General features: G+C 39.6%; 1 protein-coding gene across 1 annotated transcript in view; it reads left to right on the forward strand.

Annotated features, from left to right (window-relative positions):
* The window catches only part of LOC114880352 (leishmanolysin-like peptidase), a gene marked incomplete at its 5' end in the record, with an annotated part of 296,152 nt that extends 273,572 nt beyond the window's left edge, over window positions 1-22,580 (forward strand). The window contains 3 exons of the mRNA XM_046287191.1: window positions 3,915-4,081; window positions 4,199-4,318; window positions 18,967-22,580. Of these exons, the coding sequence (XP_046143147.1) occupies window positions 3,915-4,081; window positions 4,199-4,318; window positions 18,967-19,122 (443 nt within the window). The remainder of the gene's footprint in view (window positions 1-3,914; window positions 4,082-4,198; window positions 4,319-18,966) is intronic.
* Window positions 22,581-22,838: the final 258 nt, after the last annotated feature.

Genomic DNA, 22,838 nt, shown 5'->3' on the forward strand with positions numbered 1-22,838 from the left:
CTATTGCACTGCGCACAAATTAAAAACTTAATATTCAAGCCGTGGTCGTGATTAAGTGCATCAGCACCACATTGGTATAGTAGAACTCGTTGGGCAAAAGTTGTATGGAATAATGAATGAAAAAAAGAAAAGAATAATAGTATCGAATTATTAGTTGCTCATGAACAAGCATGCTGATGCACTTGATCACGACCACGGCTTGAATGCAGAACAAACCCAACACTTTCGTGATTCAACCCGTGCTAAAGGCGCGCTCTGATTGGCCAGTGTTTTTTGTTAATAACTCGAAAACGAAGCCATAATCAACATTTTGGCAAAGGAAAAAGTTGTTTAAAATCACCTTGTCAATCATCCCTCTTCGGTTGTTGATGTAGTCGTTGGACACCCTGTATAATTTAATTAAGATGTTTCTCGTTTTAAGTAAGTGGGAGCGAAACAAGTTTGCACCGTTGTCCTTAAAAATAAATATTAGAACTGTTCTGCGCTATTATTCATGCTTATGGAAAGTTAAAGACAGTATTGGTCATAAAAGCCTATGTTCTTTACAACGGTGCTGCGGCTTTGTACAGCGGCACCTACAGATATATTATTTGAATAAAAATGCGCTTAACAGTCATACCGCTATTACGAGCTGGAGGGGGCGGCTGCGTAGCCGGGGCAAAATTTTGGTTATGGTATTGTTAATAGCTTAACCAGTGCTGTTATTAGCACTGGGAGCCTAAGGAAGTAGACGCGGAGACGAACCTACGTATGGCTAACGTAGGGAGCCACAGGAAATGTTAGTATTAGGTCTCGTAACTTGATTGGTGTACCTCGAGCGGTAAAGGTATACCGTAGTGGGTTTTCTGGACTAGTCAATATAATTGAATGGTAATAGATAAGTTAAATATGTAATATGAATGTATTCTCTTTGCCGGAACCTTACAATTGTTGTGTGTAATTGTCGCGGTGTTCAACGAGTTAAATTCTAATTCACAAGTTTAAATGAGTTGAATAATAAGAGTTCAGTTTCGATTCCGTGAAGCAAGAATCTAATCCTTCTCGGTTTTCACGAACGCGAGCAAACGGAGGCGGACTACAGCGATCCGAATAATGCTTAACAGCAGACAACGTACTGTATAGTTACTGAGTGCTTGAAGGGTACTTGAATACCCGATCTCGCAGAGTTTCCTCGTTGCAGAGATTATCCGTAAGAGAAATGTACTGACGTGTATCGAACCCTTTGTAGACTTCAACTAGACCCGAGGTGCCTTCGCCGCCACGCTTTTTATACCTAAAAATTGGAGTAAAAAGAGTGGTGGGGACGGACTCTACGTGACCCGAGGGACCGCGCCCTTGCTTCACGTTGGTCTCGAATTTTCTAGATGATTGTTTATGCCGGGTGTGCTCATCCGACTCCATATAAAGAAATTTCCGCGAAGGAATCGTAACACCGCATTCGATTTTTTAATAGAGCTGGATCCACATAAACAAAAATTTATTTTTTCTAAATGAACGACTTACGAGGGGAACTACCCAAGTGTCACGCTCATTTATTAATGAAACATTGCCACCTTGTAGAGCTCGTCGCCCTGAACACGCCTATACCCCCTTTTGGGGGCAGACGGCTAATTGTTTAAAAGATATTAACAATTAAAATTAGTTACCCCTTACATTGAGAAGCATGACAAACTAACACATACAAATGCTTAGCTCCGCGGTAAAACGCTTGACTCGCAATCTAGTTGTCTACGGTTCTTCAAGTCCATGTATTCCCAACTTTTTTTTTTCTTTTTTCTTTTTAATGATAATTTGTCTCTTTTTGAATAACTATTACAATTGTGCTATAATTATTGCATTTATTAATAATTAATTACATGTGCTGAAATTTTTATAGAATTTAAGTTATCTTTTCTATCCAATACGTACATTAACACCCTTACCGCATTCAAAATTTACACGCATTTATTTGTTATTATACACACACACACACACAATTAATTTGCATGAAATACATATATAATTTCTGTCCTCTTGTTTTAGATTCTTCACCAATGTCTTCTGCGTCTTCTTCTAATGTTGTAAATATAAATTATAAATTTGCACGGTAGTATCAATGAATGTAACTAAATAAATATAATTAAATAAATTGAACATGTAAAAACAAATAATAACAAATAAACGCGTGTAAATTTTGAATGCGGTAAGGGTGTTAATGTACGTATTGGATAGAAAAGATAACTTAAATTCTATAAAAATTTCAGCACATATAATTAATTATTAATAAATGCAATAATTATAGCACAATTGTAATAGTTATTCAAAAAGAGACAAATTATCATTAAAAAGAAAAAAGAAAAAAAAAGTTGGGAATACATGGACTTGAAGAACCGTAGACAACTAGATTGCGAGTCAAGCGTTTTACCGCGGAGCTAAGCATTTGTATGTGTTAGTTTGTCATGCTTTTCAATGTAAGAAGTAACTAACTTTAATTGTTAATATCTTTTAAACAATTAGCCACCTGCCCCCAAAAGGGGGTATAGGCGTGTTCAGGGCGACGAGCTCTACCAGGTGGCAAAGTTTCATTAATAAGTGAGCATAACCCTTGGGTAGATCCCCTCGTTAGTGATAATACTAATATAACTGTTATAATAATTCGCCAATTTTTAAAATATATCGCAGAGGATTAAATGTACCATTTCTAGCCTAAAACACGATTAACTTTTTTCAGGACCTAAAACGAGGAACACCGTGAACACACGGATGTTAAAAGTTAAGAACAGAAAACTTAATTAAAAAGTTTAAATTGTTAATCTCTTATTTAAATAAATGACTGTTAACCAAATTCTTTGTTCAAAAATGCACAGTTTTGGGAAAGGGGAGTTCATATTTTTCTAAAAGCTGTTTCTGCTATGAGATACGTGGCGGACAGCTGCAACGTGTTCCCTTGTAGATCGGTTAAGTTAAGCGCCATTAACGTTCAGCCTGGCTTTGTCTTATGAAGAGGCGTTGCATTGGTTTAATTTTTTTTAACCATGTTGTACCCATCTGACACTCTTGAAACTTTTACAGATAATAGTTAAATAGAGAAGGATAATTCTCAATTTTTTCGGTGGGTGTCACTCAAGGGATTGTTTATAAAAATCAACTTCAAAAATTTATTTATTTTCAGCGGATAAAAGTTACTAATGAGTACCTATTATTTGCACTTTAGTATGTTCAAATATCTTAAACAGTTTTCGAGAAAAAAATAGTAAAGTTTATGGTTGTTACCCTCATATCTCCTTTATCAGCTGGGATAAAGGGTTAAAATTGTCTGCAACTGTTCTTTAGACAAATAGCATGCTAGAACCGATTCACTATCCTTATACAGCTAGATTCTTTGGAACACTGTACGTCAGACTCATTGATCAGACCACTATTCTGCTTTCAAAAATCTCAACGAACCTCAGATTCAACGAAATTACACATTCTTCTTGCAAAAGTAAATGAAAAAGTTTTTTACCTGTAGAGTGGTGCTTTGTTCACGGAGTCCAACGCGGTATCAACGTGCTTGTTCACGATCACCGTCAAACGTAGTCAGTAACCAACATTCTCGTAATTCAGCTCACGCAGTCGAATTGTGTAGTGTTCTTTGTAAATAATTCAAAAGTGAAGTGTTAACTGATATTTTAGCGAAAAAAAAATTATTTAGAATTACCTCGGCAATTACCTCCTCATCACTTATGCACTCTTTAGGGAGCACCCTGTAAATTAAATCTATTTTGGTATAGGAAATAATAAATTGTTAATTCAGATTATAATTTCTTATCTTTAGTATTGTTAACAAATGGTTATCCTTTGATCGTTTAAGGTAAAAACAAATGGTTTGCTACTAAGTGGTCTACTATCGTACTAATTCAAGTTAATTAATTATTTATTTAATTATTGTTTAGATCCAGACAAGAATTTTGCTTTAGAAAAATATGGACCACATTCACGATGCTTCGATCATACAAATCAAATGTGGGAAGAAAGAACCTGCAAGCAAGCTCGACAGTGGCAACATTGGGGTTCTGGTTGTTATCAATACAAATGTGAAGCTGGAAGATTACATATTATGGTTAGTGTTACGAGTTGCATACATTGCTGAATAATTATATTACTGTAAAATAAGTAATTATTTAAATAATGTTTTGTTTCTTAAAATATACAACATAAAATTTGTTTTATATTACAGGTTGCGAATTACACTTATACCTGTTATCATGCAGGTCAAGAAATCGCTATTAGAATAATGCAAAATAGTTGGCTTCATAAAGGTGCTCTAATTTGTCCTCCATGTCGAGATATTTGTCAGGTGAGAATTAATGTTATGTTAATAAATTCCTATTTTACAGTTAATTTTATTGTACATTGTTGACTCTTATTGGGTAACTGCAAAAATTCAATCGGTTTTAAGTAATAAAGGCATAATAACAATTTTTCATACTTTTATTTACTTTCTACGTATTTATATATTGTTCGTTTAATTTGATAACTTTGTCCTATGTTTTCCTCAATTGATTAATACTATTTGTGACAAGTGCATCATCGTTTTTAACCGACTTCGAAGGGGGGGGGGGGGGTTACTCAATTTAAGCTGTATATTTTTTTTAAACGTATGTTCACCTATCACTCCGAAACGGGTGAACCAATCGGAACGAAACCTTTTGTAGAGTAAGAAACCCTCTTGTAGAGTATGTCTTCCGATTGTGTTACACGGTACATGGCTACCATGTGCCTATGCGGATATCTATTCTTAATTTATTACACCAACCGTAAAAGGCTTGGACTCCGTCCTCGAGCAATTTTATTCACTAGAAAAATGCCTTTACCATAAAGGTCTCTTAAGCGGGTCAAGGCAACAATTGAACACGTAAAAGTCATTGCTTTACAATTTGGAAACTTCCTCCCCTAAGACAGAAATAAGCTCGAACAAAGAGGGATTTGTGTCCGAAAATACAATTGGACTGTAACTATCGACAGACGTTTTACGATCCTTTCACGATATTTCCTATTCTTACTATGACCAAATAGCCTTTTTGGGAGCCAAACTTAACGTACCACTTCACGAAGGACATTCCTTCTATCATCATAAACTGTGCATTGGTCTGCTAACGTCGAACCAACACGACACTGTCCTTTAAGGAGAAGACAAGCACCAACGACCCTCACATGTACCGCAGATGGCGGTATTTTTGACTTTTCAAAACGGGGTGTTGTTTCACGACCGCTTGCCGTGCTGCCAATTGGTCTCATCACCATTTTGAGTCCTGCCGATTGTCTTTTCCTGGTCAACTCCTACACGGTCGACACGCCCCTCGAGGGCTCCTCGTTGACAGCCCTGTAAACGCAGTCAGTCTTGTGCAGAATTCCTCGTGAACAACTTCTGTTCACTCAGCGACCTTCGCTCGGAATTCTCGTAGTTTGCTTCAGTAAATATTCCGAATGACGTCTCTGACGCGTAGCTGACGCCTGATCAACTACTCTTTACCCAAGTAGATGGTGGACGCATGCTCCATCATCTCTACCGCTCCCTTACTGGGGTAACTTACCCCAGTAAGTGTGCATTGTCTCCTGACGGACTCCTGGTCCGTATTCTATCATAGCATCCATTCCTGGCTGGTGGACGCCTGATCCACCATCTTTACCGCACACTTACTCCAGTTCGAACGAAGACTTACAATCGTTGTAACCGTTGATATCGTTGTATCGTTGACTTAACCGACCATCGGAAAGTCTAATCGTGAATGCGAGCTCAGAACAGATTGGTCCCAAAAAAATGTTGCATTTTTTCATTGCTAACGATTTTTATTGCAAAAAACGTACTGTTTCATTTATATGTTCGGCGTTTACTCCGCAAGGAATGTACCGATTGCGATTTTTCAAAATTGTCCCTAGAAGTAAACTTTGCCAGTTTCTTTACCAATTGATTGCTAAATAATTTCTCTTTTAAGTAATTTTTTTTTAAATTGTAATAAAGAATATTTAAGAAACTAATATTCAAGTTGTTCTCTTTTGTTATTAACCAACTAAATTCAATCAGTATATTTTTTGTTTGTTTACGGTTATTATCTAAAGGCTGGATTTCTTATGTGCGTCGGTCACATACGTCTGCATTCGGCGGACGTGCTTGTTCGATTTTATGTGCTCTATCGCACCTGAGTCAGCCATAAATTTTAGGATGGACTCAACCTGGTTTTCAATGTTACTAGCAAATAGGCTCATTGGATTTCTGTCCGCAATGTTAAAGATATCTCCCTTCCTACTCGAACTTTCAGGGTTAGGTTTATTGGTATACTCACCTTTGCTCTCATCCTTTGTTGGCTGATTTCCACCTCTGTTGTTTATGTTTTTGTACACCCGCCTTCCCCTACTTTTATGGACATTGAATCGGCTCCTTTTCACTTCATTTGTCTTTACAATCTCCCTTTTCCTTTTCAGCACACCTTTTTGCCCGAGTCTGCTGTCCGAACCCCGAGTGTAGTTACTAAATTTGTTACAGCTATTATACCTTGAATTTCCTCTGAAGGCTCCTCCTTCTTTAGTCACAGCTCTAGAGCTGCCGGGTTTGTACGAGCAGTCTGGGGCCCTGTGGTTACCTATCTTTTTGCAATGGTAACACATTATTCCCTGGTCTCGGTTTGGGCACGTCGCACCTATGTGCCCATAGGCCTGGCATTCATAACATCTTCTGCTGTCTACCAGGGCCTGATTAGCTGATCTCACCTCCACGTTCGACCCGCCCATTTGGTTCCTCACCGCTTCGTCTTTCATTACGAGGAGTTTCAAATCATTATATGAAATTGTTGCGCCTTTAGAATTTTTAACAAACTCAACAGTCTGAATGTTAGGAACTGAAATCATTACCGCATTGTAAAATGCGTCTCTCTTTTCCTGTATCTTAGTTTCCATAGTTTCCATAAACTTTTCATAGTTTCTGATTGTTTCTTCAAATTTATTAGAGAATTCAGCGACTGTGGTCTTTCTTATGATGTATCGCATGTTGTAAAGCTGTTTCCTCACCGAATGCGATGTTACATTTACCTCGCTTCTTTTAGCTTCTTTCAGTTTTTCAAGGATATCTATTGGATTTGACAGATTTGCTATTTTTGAGTAATACTGTTGGTTTAACCGATTGATTATCACATCTCTAACCTTGAATCGTTGTTTTTTCAAAATATTCTCGTCTATCCCACCTGCGTTTTCGTTGTCGCTTATTACATGCAATAGACCACAGGCTCTCAATTCTGAAGAAAGATAGTCGTAGAAGTGGTAAAATTTAATGTTGTTACTCAGTTTATACTCTCGCCTCATGGACCCACCGCTATTTACTATTTTTAATTTCAAAGTGTCTTTGTTCTCTTTGTCTTTGAATTGACTCACCTTTACGTTTCTTAAATTTTCAATTTCTGACCTAACTACGTTTGCGATTTCTTTCTTGAATTCTGACCCCCCTAGATCATTCAGACTGCTGTTTATGTTTGTATTTGGTCTTGAATCTCTGGATTAATTTCTCCCCTGCTGACCTTTATCCAGCTGTTTGTACAGGTTAGCTGGTTTACCATTTCGTAGACCCGCTGGATCTGAGTCGCGTGGTCTTCCCTCACCGTTTGTCTGAGATCTCTTGATCTCTGACTTTCCGTTATTCTCTCCTCTCACCACGATGTTAATTCTTTCCTCACCTCACACATCATGTCATTAACATTTACCGCCATGGTCTCTATCTTCTTTACTGACTCCGGGTATTGACTGAGGGCCTGCGCTGAGATATCGCACAATTTATTGACGGATTGTATTAGTTCCGTTGTCTCTCTCTCCTGTTGTTCTAGTCTGACCAACGCTGAAATGTTACCTATATTAGTTTTAGTTCTACTGCTCGAGGGTTCGGATTTTCCTTCGGTTTTCATAACTTTTATTCGCTTGGGGTCCGTGTGAATCTTTACGTCGTCTATAATTCGGGGACCTTGTTCGGGTTTACCAGTTTTCGTGGCGACAATTGCCTCCCTTATTTCTCTCCTGCTCTCCTTGTTCTCCTCTAACTCATCTACCCTCTCCTTTCCCTTGCCTTCCTCACTCTCCTTCTTACCGCTTGTGCCCACGTCTATGATTTTCTCGTCATTCCCCTCGCCTTCGCGCTCTTGGGAGACAATTGCTCCAATCTCCTGTTTCTTCCTTGGCATGATCGTTGGCTTGCCAAACAGCAACTACTACTCGTGCCAGGCAACTAGGCTATTCCATGATCTCTCCTTCAGCATTCTTTTTCCTGTACGAGAAGTGTTTGTTTTCTATGAACTTTGCCTAGGAAATTGTCCTGAAACCAGCCAACCGAATTACAGGTGTCGCTAGTTCCAGGAGGAACGAATACTCGAGGACCCGTACTACAAAATCTCTCCTGTATTCATCCCAGCCCCGGGGGCCTGTAGACCGAACAGCAAGCCCTCGTGACCCCCCAGACCGTCAGGAGCTTCAGAATCTACTTTCATATATATTCACATATATGTAGCCCTATTTTCGATTCTGAGAGATTTAGGTGTGTACATACACTTATGTAGTGCCTTGGCAGAAAGCTGACAGTGTGACACTTCGTGTGTGAGTATGTTATCCTACTCAACACACACACTCCCAAGCTTTATGCACACACTTAGTTCGAACTATTTACCAATTTATTTTCCACCTCACCTTAACTCATCCAATGCCAACATACACTCACCAGTCTTATATGGTTTGCCGCTCTCTGTTTTCACATAGATTTCCTCACCGTCTATGTCAATCGTTATCTCATCTTTCTCGTGTAACTCATCCAACTTAAACATGCTGGTCAATGTCTCCCACACACCCGATAAACTAGTGTCGGCTGAAACAATTATCATCGTATATTTATTTAAATATCGTGTGTGAGAGTGCGTACACGCTGAAATTTCGATTTATTAGTTTTTCTCGCCGCGACTTGCAATTACGTTTCTCTCCATGGTTTCGCGATGTTTCGGAATGATCTAGTGCGCAGTTATAAGCACGTGCTTTTGTATGGAGAGTGAGAGACGAAGAGAACGCCACCGCGCTCTGTCTTTGTCTCACCTTAGTTTGCACTCTCCTTGCTCGAGCCTCGCGCACTATAGCTATCTCCCCCTCCCCTCTCTTAGAATTCGTCGCACCTCAAGTATCAACTACCACCGGCCTAGGTCCGATCACAGACGTATGGCTCGGGGTATCGATAGCCTAAAGAATCCTGAGAAATCCTTGAAAAGCAGGTCAAAGCCCCAAATGCAATGACCCTGCCACGTGTCAACCCTTGAATACGTACTGACGCTAACATGTATGACCACGTGTTGGTGCAACACGTGGCACCACGTAATTATATTAATTATGTGGACTTTTCGAGCGTTAATGATCTCGCGAGTTCACGCTGGTCGTTGGCACTAGATACGCGGTCACGAGAGCGAGCTTTTCGAACAAGAATTCGCGACATTGTAGCGGAAAATTATCAATTAAGTTGTGTACGTACGCTTAGTATGCTAAACAGAACGATAATGGCCGCTCAGCGTTCTTCTTCGCAGCTTGAGCCGTTGGTTTTTTCTCACTGACGTAGAGCGCGCTGATTGGTCGACCTGACCAATTAATTATTTTCGAACACTGAAGGTTGTCCGGATCATGGTTGGCCTTCGAACAAAATGTCTCCAAAACGGTAACGGATAAACCATCTTTAACGTGTTCTTCCATTTATACCCTTTTCACCATACACTTCACATATATTTTTACAGACTTCAGCAGCACTAGTACTCTTCTTAAATTCGTATAACATGCAATTACGTAAGTAAATTTTGATTTCTCTTTTGATTAATTGGGGTAGACAGTTTCCTGATGTTTTATAAAAGTAGGACATGTGTAGTTATTATATAGAACTACAGTTTTTCTTTCTTTTAACCGGGCACTTAGTCCTCTAAGGACCATTGTACTCGAACTCAATATAAGCAGCCCTAAAAGGTGAGGCATCTTTGTAGGCCGGCCTCCTTTGCAAAGCCCAAAAGCAGGCCTACTCCGATATGCTCCAAATATGCGGAGCAAAGAATAGAGGCCCCGTTGAAAGTCTCTGAGCCTCTAGATCTTTGCACCGCAGAATCAAGTCGAGAGGAGTTTCGTCTTTTTTACCACATCTCAAACACCCGGGCTCTCATTCGATGTCCAAGTGCATCATGTGTTTCTTCGTGTGCCAGTGACCGGTGACGAGCCCCACGATTAGACACAACTGATTTCCGTCTAGGCAACTTAATATTGTTAGAATTAGACTCCCTAATTAGACTCCTTAGACTAACTCCCGGAGTTAGAAGTCCCTTTTGGTTTGCCTCCTATTCTTGTCTACATGGAAGTCGCACCCGAAAGTTGTATCTAAAGTAGTTGGATCGCACACGTCTTCCGTATGGGTCAGGGCCCCTTGTAGTTCCCTATGCTCGCGTAGGATTGACGTGTGGCTGATCTCTATCCCTCTCCCTGTGCCGCTCTACTGATTCTGGCTTCCACTACTACGTATATAGGTGCTAGAGTTTCTAGGGTTGGCGTGGTGCGAAAAGCACCCGTTACCCCCAAGAGAGATGGGGAGCTTCTCTAAAGTCCTCCTGTTCCATTTCTTCATTGAAGTCCACCATACAACAGAGTAAGTTAGTTGGGGCACCATGATGACGGTGTATATCCACCTGACCACTCCTAGTTTTAGATTCCACGTTGAACCAAACATTCTTCTGTAGGCCTAGTAGGTAGTGATTGCCTTTCGTGCTTGCTTTTTAATGTAGTGTTTCCAGGTGAGCTTCGCATCTAAAGTAACCCTTAGGTATTTCATTTCAGTGAATATATCGAGCTCGAGATGTCGAGATGTCGAAGGGCCTTAAATTTAAAGCACCGCTTTCTCGACAACAGTACCATCTCCGTTTTATTTGGATGTATTCTTAAATTACAGAAAAGGTACCATTCCTATACGAATGTGGATGCCACTTACATTCTCCTCGCGATATAATGCGGATGTTTGCTTCTGATTGAAATGTTTATGTCACCTACATCTCCCTGCGACGTGATTCCCTCGTCTCTGAGCCTACGAACCATCTTGGAGGCCAAGTCCCAATCCCTTTCGCTGTCCCTCTCAGGTTCCAGTTCGTTAGCTTCCTTCAGGTTCCTGTTTAGAGCCTGGTAAATGCATCTCTGTAAGGTGCTTCAATATCTACAGATGGTCTTCTGTATTACTTCCTTTTGGGAGGTCCAGATGTGAATACCTTCCGAAGTCTAGCTACCACTGGCAAGGCCTCGGTCTCTTGGTAAAAGTCTCTCCAAGCCTTCCTTTTGGATGATCTTATCAATTTTTTGAATGTCTTTTGGGTCTCCTTGTATGAGTCCTAAGCGCCATCCGTATTTTTCTACATGGCTTTGTTAAGTAGCTTTCGAGTCCTGGTCGGACTTAGAAGTCTGTTCAGTTCACTGCTCCACCGTGGAACCCGCCTGCTGCTCTTCCTTTGTTTTGTCGGACAGGACTTTTCGTAGGATCGGATGATTGCGGTCTGCAGTCTTGCGACTTCATTCTCGATCCCGTCCTCCTCTCTTGGTCTCACAGAGTTCCGCCTGAGCTTTTCCCTCAGCCTTTTACGGTAGAGGGGCCAATTGATGACTCTGGGGTTCCTGTAGGTCTCCGTGACTCTGAGGTCCACCTGTGCCCTCAGATTGTACGTGATTAGCCTGTGGTCTGAATGCGTTGTTTCCTCTTCCACCTGATCCTATGTTGGCTGGACCACCTTCTTGATGCCCAGCGTGATGTCTAAAACCTCTTACCACCTGGAGGTGACAAAAGTTGGACCAGATCCTCTGTTTAGAATCTCCATATCTGTAGTCGAGTGGTACGTTAGGAGAGCTTTTCCTCTCCTGTTAATATTGGTGCTGCTCTAGACGATGTGGTGCGCGTTTGTGTCGCATTCAATTATTAGTCGCAACCCTTTGCGTTTACAGTAGTCTACAAACTCTCTGAGCTCCCTCAACGAAGGGGGTTCTTCAGAGCCGTATGGTAGATACGTTGAGTATGTGACCTGGTCTCTTATACAAAACTTTGCCAGTTTCAGGGAACATAGTCCTCTTTTCACGAAGACGTCCTCATGTAAGACGGAGCCTTGCTTTTAATCCTGCCCGCCTACTTGCCCTTGGTGTATCCAGGGTTCCTGTATTATGGCTATAGCTAGATCTGTATTGCTGCTCTGCTAGACGCCAACGCAACAGATCCACGACTGCTTGAAGAGCTACAGGTTAATCTGCGAGATACAGATGCTTCCTGCATTCATAAACGCTGCAGTGTTGCCTTTTCTCGCAGTATCCATGGAGAGGATAATAGTCCCGTGCTACGAACCATTACTTCCCTCTTCGTTTCACTGGGGGGTCCGTCCTGCTTTCTCCAGTCTCTTGGCCTGCCCCGCTGCCCAGGGTGTTAGTTCTCTGGACTCTACTCAGGGTCTCCGAGAGGGCGGTTTTGCCCACCGCTCAGGCATTCAGGGGTCTACTCCTAGGTCCTTGGGTGGCGGACCTGCACTCTCCCCCACCTGGGGGCCCCCCATGAGGGCCTCCCTATATCCAGCTGGTTCCGGAAAGATCCTGCCTCTCTTCATTTCCCGTTATGATGGTGTGCTGTCCGCCCGTCGGGCCCTTTTGAGTCCCGCGGTCTGGACTCCGCCTTGCCCAGTGTAGCCCTTTCAGATGTCGTGGCTGAGTCCACCACGTTGCCTGTCGCTTCATTGAGGCTAAGCGACGTTGCGCGTTTCGCCTCCAAGGTGGTCCCGAAGGTCGGTTTGGTATTCTGGCCTTCCTCTTCGACGCTCCGTTGCTATTCTTCTTCTTCCTCCTTTCTTGGTTCGCTGACTGTGGGTAGAAAAAACAATAGCTGGTCTTGACAGGGCCTTTGTTCCCCACCGAAAGTTTTGTATGCCCCCGGGGGGTCCCTTATAACACCCAATCGCCGGTGCACTCCGTGGACGCGCCCTTCCTGTGTCCCGGTCACATAGGGTGCTTCGTTCTACGGTACAACGAATAAAATAATATAAATTGTTATGTTATAAATGTGTCGAAACCAAATGAATTTAAATTAAAACCCCTAAATTGGGATCCAAACATTTCGGCATATAGTATGCTGCTCTCGTGTATTAACACTGTTCAACAAATTTAAACTTTTTCTCTATTTTCCAATAGCCACTGGGTGATCGTTGTAGAGCTTTTCGTCCTGAACACGAATCCGAAAACCGAATTGCTCTATAACCCTCAGTTTTCCAAAAACGCGAGTTTTTGTAAAAACATGTGTTTTGGGGAGAAAATGCCCTATTACGCGGAAACTAAAAACCCTAAAACATTTGCATTGGTCTTAAAAGAGAGAGGAGAGTTTTTCGATTATATTGATATATAGTTATTATATTACATGATTCTGAATAGATGTAAATGTCGATGAAAGTTTAAAAAACAGCCGACGCATGCATTTCCTACGTATTACTTTGGTATTTTAAGAAAAGTTCTTTATCTAGCGCGAATTCTCTATACAGTACCGAATTCTGTAGACATTTCCGAAGAAGAAACTATGTGGGGCAAGTGTTGGTACAGTATGCAATTCGAGTAAATCGAAGTGCCGCGTGCACGGCGTTTTGCCGCCAGACAGCCATAGCTCGCTCTCCTCGGCTAGTCAGTGCCGTAGCTACGCGTAAACACCAATGGTTGGGTTCAATGTGTATTCAGTTTTTATACCTATAATGTTCGATTTTTTCTTGCTTTATTATTTCTCTTTCATTGTTATTCATTATTATTTACAGATACCAACAATAAAATGATAAAATACTTTAATTTCAAATTTAAAAATCGATTGACGAGCATTACGAATTTATCAATCGATTGAAGACAGTTTTGAAATTTGTGTATAATATAGAAAAAAATATTTATCGTGGAAGTATAATTTTCTACGCTATGAGTTACGAGAAAATTGTGAGAAGGTTTCTTGTAAATTCAATACTATTGAAAGCCTTTTCGAGATGAAAATGTAATATAATACTGTTCGGGATTGATGTTAGTCCCGATGGGATTGCGCTGGAAAATAATTAGACACTTGCCGGTTTGATTTTCGACAATTAATTTATTTGTGTCACGCATGAAATAAATGAGTACAATTTGAGTCACGCGGATAAGAACGGAAAACGGATAGTAAAATGTTGTAAACAAATGAACTGTACAATCACACCAATGAACAATGACCGGTTGAACTGTTGCAAATTTACAATGACTAGACTTTGAATACTTACAGCTCAATGAGCAAGCGCCGTTAATATTATTGATTCGACCCGCTATTGTTGTTGGTGCCCGTAATTGTGTGCATGAGCGGCACGTGGTCGGCTTTTCACGTGTTCGTTGAATTTAATGTATAAGTGATCAGTATCTGTAAATCCAGTTGCTTGCACTGTTGCTAAGGATCTTGATCTGGTGAACTGATGAACAACACGATGAAGAGTAACAATTGATCAAGACTTTTTCGTGAACACTTCTGAACTTGTCGACTCGTAGATCGGTAATGGCGTCGTTGAGGGCCTTGCGCGCAAACCGGCGAGAAGACCCTTGCTTACGCGTTGACCTATGTTGTCGACTCCCGATCGATCGCGAGCGCCATCATGACTGAGCGGATTCTCAAACAAATACTCTTACAAGGAAAGGCACGGAAGTGTCCCCCTCCGATTTTGATGAAACTTCGTACATTTGTTAAGCAAGTAAAAATAAGGGACACGTATTTTTTTATATCTGCTGAGACGCGACTTTAAAAAGTGAAACCACCCCTCAAAGTTTCGACCTGAAACTGCTATCTCGAAAACCAAAAAAGATACGTGAAAACTTCTAATGGGCGAATTTAATGGTTTTTTATATACAATAATATGGTGTTAACAGATTGTCAAAAATACAATTTGTTTATAACAAAAAAAATGTTTATAACATTATTTTACAACTTATTTAAATTTATGTAATGACAAAAAATGTAGAGCATTTCATTCCAAATCCATTGATATATACGTTTATGAAATTTCCTCTTACAGTTCCGCAGATTTTTATTATTTATGACTCGCGCGTACGCCCGCTGAGTCAGCGCGTGATACTTTAATCGTATCTGACGTTATACACCAATGTTATTTATCCGTATAAGTGTAAAACAACAGTTTTTATAACATACAATAGTTAATTTTGTTAAATTTGTATCGCATGATATAAAATAATTAAAGCTATACATACACCAGGGTGGATGTATGAAATTGATAATTTTAATATGCAACAGGGAATATCCACAGAATTAAAAGCTATGGATAATAAAGTAAGTACATTTACCGGATTAATATAAACCATTGTGCAGAATAAATTTTGGCAATAACAAACTTCTATCCGTCTCGGTAACTAAACGTCTTGAATTCAAATACTGGACAAAGTAAAAAGTCACTGCATTCACCGATTTTATATACGTACTCTGGCCCATTGTTATACAATAAACCACGTGGTCGTAGCGCGATTGGTGAGAGTTCCGTATATAAATAACAGAAATTTATAAGACTATACGAGCGAAGGTCACAAAGGTTACAAGATATTTTTATTTTTAAAGTAAATCTTTTATAAACAATCGCTTTACTATTCCATTCGTTGAGTGGATACTGTAGTGGACATATGGAAAATGCTACATCAGATAATAAACAATTAGAAGTATTGACTATCAATCTGAAAATGAACCACATATAGCTATTATTACCTGTGCTTGGTGCCGAAAGCCTTTATGTTTGAAGCATTTCTTCGAAGAGTATCATTTTTGTCATGTTATTTTGTCATCTATGTTCCTTAAGTTATTCAAATTCCCTGTTGCACATTAAAATTATGAATTTCATACATCCACCCTGGAGTATGTATAGCTTCAATTATTTTACATCAAATTTAACAAAATTAACCATTGTATGTTATAAAAATAGTTGTTTTCCACTTATGAGGATAAATAACATTGGTGTATAACGTCAGATACGATTAAAGTATCATGCGCTGACTCAGCGGGCGTACGCGTGAGACATAAATAATAAAAATCTGCGGAAGTGTAGCTGTAAAGATGTTAACCGGTGAACGCTTCGTTTCGGCCTAAATCGTGAGTGGATAGCCGAAAACCAAATCTCTGTATTATTTGGAACGTGCGATACGATTCGTATCGGTGTGACGGCTTCCCTCAAACAAGTGTTAATTTAGCAAAATTTTGTTTTAATAAATTGACCTATTCAACACTACCTCGTGCATCTGGCTATTGGTGTTGGTTTTTTTTTCGTGTGCAACCTCTACCCCGGCTCCCCCTCGTTCCCCTCTAAACAACCATATTATTGTATATAAAAAACCATTAAATCCGCCCATTAGAAGTTTTCACGTATCCCTTTTGGTTTTCGAGATAGCAGTTTCAGGTCGAAACTTTGAGGACTGGTTTCGTTTCTTAAAGTCGCGTCTCAGCAGATATAAAAAAATACGTGTCGCTTATTCTTACCTGCTTAACAAATGTACGAAGTTTCATCAAAATCGGAGGGGGACACTTCCGTGTCTTTCTTTGTTAGGTCTAGCAATAATGGGGAAGTAAGAATGCTTATCGTTAACGCTCTTTCGAAATATAAGCACCACTTGACATTTCTTTACACTCGATACTTTACACTTAACACTCGATACTTTACACTTAACACTCGATATAATCGGAGAAACAATAAATATTTTTACTATTTGATAAGCAAATTTCAAAACTGTCTTCAATCGAGTATCGATTAACAAAGTCGTAATGCTCGTCAATTGATTTTTAAATTTGAAATTAAAATATTTTATCATTTTATTGTTGGTATTTGTAAATAATAATGAATAACAATGAAAGAGAAATAATAATAGCAAGAAAAAATCGAACCTTATAGGTTTTGCGACGGTCCTGCGGTAGACCGAGGAGGAAGGGTGGCTGAGTCGGATGTTCAGGGTTATTCTACTGAATAAGTACACGGCTGAATGGGTTGGAACATATTTATTATAAAGTACCTTACTTACTGACGGTTTACAGGTGGTGCGGCGAAAATCTTGAGTTCGTTCATGTAGATGTCGCGGATCGCGGCGCGGGTCTTAAAGCTACGGTCGACGGCCCGGGTATAATTACTACGGAGAGTTGCGTTGACAGTTGTCTCGCATTGGTGTAGACAGGATGAGAGATGGTCAGAGCGGTAGTGGCCATAGCAGTGGTTCCCTCAATAAGTTGGCTTTCGCCATCGGCCTGGCCAGAGGACCTTTCTCCCGTCTGCTGGTGGCTTCCGCCGGGGTAGAACGGAGGTCAGGGTTTGCCAAAGATGCTGGAAAGCCAGAAGGACTTTCCGCGTTGTGGAGGTTAACGACCTTTCGGCGAGGCGGCCAGATTCCACCAGACCGTCCCTGAGCCGTGGACGAAAGAGGAATACAAAAAGAAGTCGTGCTTAGCTCGTCGTATCGGCGGTTGCGTCGGAGCGTGTCCGGTACGCTTACACTTGCGATCTCGTTACAGAGCCGACTTTATTTCTAGGCCTCGCGGGTCGCCTTATATTCGGCTAGGCGGCTTAGTTGCCTAGCGAGAGCAAACCTCTAGGCTCGCGGCCCTCTCGCGGTCGCGGCGTTGCGTCGCATTAGGCCATCGATACGTCACATAGTGTAGGGGCCCGTAGAGCCGGCCCCACCGTCATGTCATGGTACGAATCGCGCAAGCGTAAGATTCCCCTTCGCTGCCGGGAGCACCGAGCGAAGTGCCTGCCGATCCGCGGAACGAGCACTTGTCGTCGAGGCTCCAATGCGAACAGACGCACTCAAAGATCAGCCAAAATCAATAGAGATATCTGCACTCTTCGCAAGCCAACCAGCAGCTACGAAACATCGTGCTCTGGTATTGCTTCCGAGATTGCTCACATGCCCCACGAGCAACCTGAGGCAGTTTTCCCAGTTCTACCGGACTCATAAGAATCCGCACGAACGCGAAACTGTAAAAGCAAGCCGTGAGGAATGATAGGGACAGTCGGTGCTCCCGTGGTAGCTAATTTTTGTAAATCTTACTGGAATTCGACTACAGGTCTCTATAATTAAAGATGTTATTAAGAGCGTGCGAGTACGTTAACAAGTGCGAATAGCTTCGCGAGCGTATGGCGAAGTTGTGTATATATGATGCGAGCGTCAAGGATGCGCTGTTCCTGGAATCTATTTACAATCGTTTCGCGAGCGTAACGGCCGAGGTATCGGGTAAAGCAGGTCAAATCGTCCTAAGAAAGATGAATAAACCGTTATGTGATTTAATCCCGTAAACCCTGAGTGTTTTCTCAATTCTTTTAACCTCTCTGTATCTCACCCACTCTCGGAGGGAGAGTGCGGTTACAATCTGTACTTATATTTTATTCAGGATGTAAAAATGGGTATCAATTTATTTATTGCTATTTATTTTTAACTTTCATAATAATGAAAATGGGTCACAATTATTTTACTTTATATGATATTAATCCTTTCGCAGATCCCCCGACGTTGTCTACACACTCCCAAATTAATTTTAATTTACCACTATCCCTCTCACTTTGGGAACCATTACTTTAAACAATAGCAGCACTGATTGTGACGTATATGCCACGGAATGGAGAAGGCAAGGCTACCTTCTGGTTAGAGGACTATGATCGACTGTTCAATACTTACCTCTGCACCCTTATACAATAAATATCAGATTCAAAATCATACAATTTCTAAAATACATTTGAAGGAATATCACATTAAAGAAATCGTGTCATCTGCCACGTTATGCCTCTGTACATTTAATATCTATACGATTATAAACGGACCTTAAATCTAAGTTTAATGTTTCCTTCTCAATTCAAATTATCGTTCTTGCTTCAAGTATGATGCAAATAATATTCACATTTCTATCATTTTTTTTAGGTGGAACTAAGAGAAAAACACGACCATTGCAAGCCAGGAGATGAACACCCACCTGCAACCTATTATCATAGAGACAATTTATATTGTGCATCTGCAGGAACATTTAAAAATTGGTCGGCATTTATTATTTTAATTTGCTTTCTGATTCCTAGATGATACGTAGTTGAATATAGGTGATTCATTTATTAATGTTTAGATTACATAACTTAATAAATTATGAAATAATTTCTTCTACTGTAAGAACTGATGTTCACTGTATTCACGCTTTGAATTTATGTTAAGCACATTTATAAATAACTTTATATAATTAGAATAATAATTTTGATAAGGTATTTGTTAAGTGCCAATAGTAGTAAGTACAGGGTATTTTATCTAAATTTATTTTAATCTTGTGAATAATTTCTATTGTTATTAAATAAAAATCGTTTGAAAAAATAGGTTCTTTGGTTTTAGAAAACAGATAGTGTAACAATAAAAATTTGTGAAGGTCATTACATCAAAATTTTAAAAATATCAAATTTTTCTAATTTTAGGTATTATAAAAAGTTTAAGAGATTGCTCTTCGAAAAAATGAGAGTGCCGTTACCTGAACATATTACTATAGTACTATTTACGAAAAACAAAATAACGACTGATGCTAGTTGTCCAACTGTACTGGGCGTTTCAATGGGTACTAATGAAATTTATTTAGAAATAACTTTTAAAAGAGACGGCTAAGTGGGCTGAAAATTTTAGAGATTAGACTTCTTTAAGTAGGCAGTTAATGACTTATATTTTCCAAATGTCTACTGTCAAGGAAAATGATGTAGCGCATTCGTTGCTCAAAGTTACCAATAATTTTATTTACGAATGGTGTTGGAATTCCTCTTATTATGTAAATTATCGCTTTTTTTAGCCCCTCCAGTATTTTAGGACAATTCTGATCAACTTTTTCTTTCGCATAGCTTCATGAAGTAGTCAGGGCTATAGAATGGCCAAGCAATTTCGTTACCAAATCAGCTGAGAAAGATTTTGACAATGACGCGATCACCATAATGAAAGCGTACAAGATCCAGAACATCATTTGTTATGTGTGGTGGTGCACCATCTTGTTGAAAGTAGTAATTTTCTACCCAGTTCTTATGGTAAGCATCTGACATTAAACGATTAATCAGCACGTTCCAATATTGTTCCGAGTTGACAGTTTGCTCGAAAGAATACAACCCAAGGATTCCATCGCTCCAGAAACCGCAACAAACTGGTAATTTTCTTGGGGCGAAGAGGACAAATAACAGCAAATTCTGGCTTTTGTGTATCTTAGAATCGATAGTTTTATCCATTTACATAATCATTAATCAAAAGTAAGCTTCATCCGAAACCTTAATCGGTCATATTACACATAACGTTCGCAAATTTGTATCTTTTTTGTATTGCTTGTTCATCTAAAGGCTAAACAGCTTGAATCTTATACCTATGAATGAACATCCAAATCTTCCCTTCATATGCTCCAAGTAGTGGCAGTGTTAACGTTAAGTTGTTAAGGGGTTAGGATACTTTGTAATTTCGAAAAAATCGATTCCTTTTTTTTGCCTTAAATAATAGTTTGAAGCCTTAAGAACATTATGCAAAAGGCCCAGTTTCGAAACAATTTTTTTTACTGGAAATTCAGAGCCCAAAGCGGTGGCGTGTACCTGCGTTCTACGCGCTGGAGCCTACTTTGAACGCGTTTTTCTCGAAACTACGTTTTGCAAAACGGTGTGCAGGATTGCTCTAGTTCTAATGAATCAATTGCTTTGAATCTTTACAGTTACCTTTGCTATTACATTTACTAGGGATTGACGATCCGTTTTTCTTTTAATTTTCTAACAATTCTGCAAAATATAAGCAACAACAACTCATTTTTCGTCGAAATTTGATCTTCAAACTTCAAACATCTGCCATATTGTTCATCTTTACAAAATTTGAAATGTCTCATCGTCAATCCCTAGCAATTTTATCATAGTTAATAAAATATTTCGGTTTTTGTTGCCGGTAACAGCCATTTTGTTGCAATCTTGCACACCAGATGGGTATCGAAGAAAAAACAAGCTTGGAAGCTTGACAGTTTGCCACCTTAAAAATAAACATTTTTTAAACGTTGTCCACAGTATTTTTCACCCAATATTATACCTAGTTATAGTACAAAGTTTTAAGATAATCGATGGTTTAATTTTTCGTTTATCGCCACTTAAAAATCGTCTTGTTTTCCGTACCGACAAAGTATCCTAACCGCCTAAGCCAATTAATTGGTCGATGTTTTTGGCTTTTTCTCTAAAATCTTTTGAGCCCATTCGGTATTTTCAGTAGTCCGAGCTGATCTTTGTTTTGTCCTGATTCCAATCTTATCATCAGCTACAGAACCAAGTCTTTCAAATTTTTCGAGAAAAATCTTTACAGTGTCTGTTGCTAGCTTACCTATGGTTTTGAACGCACTACTTCACCTCCTAAAATAAACTGTAACAATTTCATCATAGAGATGAAAAATCTTCACTAAAAAATACGCTTCTCAATCAAATAACATTCCATGTTCATTAAATTTCAAATTATTGCGATGCATTTCTAAAACTTATGTGCAATTTTCCTTAAGTCTGCAGATAATGCACATATAGTCTCAAATAGGTGACGTGTTTCCTTGAACTGTTGTTCCTGTTCGACTGTTTGTATGGCACGGATTTTTGTAAATGTCCGATCGAAAAATGTCAGGCGGTGTGATCGCGCCTCTGCTTTGTATCAGAATGCATTATGTGATACGATAACTCTGCCATTTAATTTTACATTTCTATTAATTATCTAATTATTTGCATTCTAAGATAGCAAGCTTTCAAAGTTACTTGGCACTTTTATACGATTAAAGTCTATCAGTACCCATTAAAACACCCTGTACATATGTGAGTGTGTTAGATGCGTGACTGACAATGAAAAGCATTGTCCTTTGCCGTGTTATAGCTTCTACGATACAAGTATCTCTCGAGTTTTGTATAATATACATATAGTTTTACAAACACACCTAAAGGAAAGAAAAAGTGATACAAAATCAATGGTACACCTGAAATTAAATCAAATCAAGCTTTCCTACGAAAAAATTCTTCACTAAATCTGACACTTGACAGTTTCAAAACATTATGCCTAATTCACAAAATGTATTTTAGTATCTTATAATAAAGAAGATTTTCCCAAGTAAATCGTTCTTCATAAAAACAAGCTGATTCGATTGATAACAAGTGAAATCAATAATGAACTCGTTTTGAAACTCGGTTGTAAAGTAATTAATATGTATCATATTTATAAGCTTTTTCGACGCCAGAGGAACTGAAGTTGGTTCCTTCTTCGCAAGAAGGGGTCTATTGTTCTGAACTAGGGGAAGCCTGATTTGATCGTGTGGCCATACCTTACAATTCTCATAACAGTCTCCTTGTCACACTTATGAATACAAGTGAGAAGACTGTCCTTTCCTATTTCTGTTAAATGTCACTGTAAGCTGGCGCTATATACAGGGTGCCCCAAAATTAGATCGAATCCCGTGGAGAGAGAATTGCTGAAGTAATTCCAAACAACATTTTCCTTTGCCAAAATGTTGGTTAAGGCTTCGTTTTCGGATTATTAACGACAAACACTGTCCAATTAGAGCACGCGTATAGCGCGAGCTGAGCGGAGAGAGTGTTGGGTATGCTCTGCGTTCGAACCGTGGTCGTGATCAAGTGCATCAATACCACGTCAGTGTAATAGGACACGTTGGGTAATGTGACAGTGAATAAAAATATTTATTTACTTGAAAGAATCGGTCCCTTTCGGACCACGTATTGAAATTCTGCCAAAAGTGATAGTGACCGTGTGGTTGACTGAATTCAATGATC

Source organism: Osmia bicornis, chromosome 9, assembly GCF_907164935.1.
Source record: "Osmia bicornis bicornis chromosome 9, iOsmBic2.1, whole genome shotgun sequence".
Classification (NCBI taxonomy): domain Eukaryota; kingdom Metazoa; phylum Arthropoda; class Insecta; order Hymenoptera; family Megachilidae; genus Osmia; species Osmia bicornis.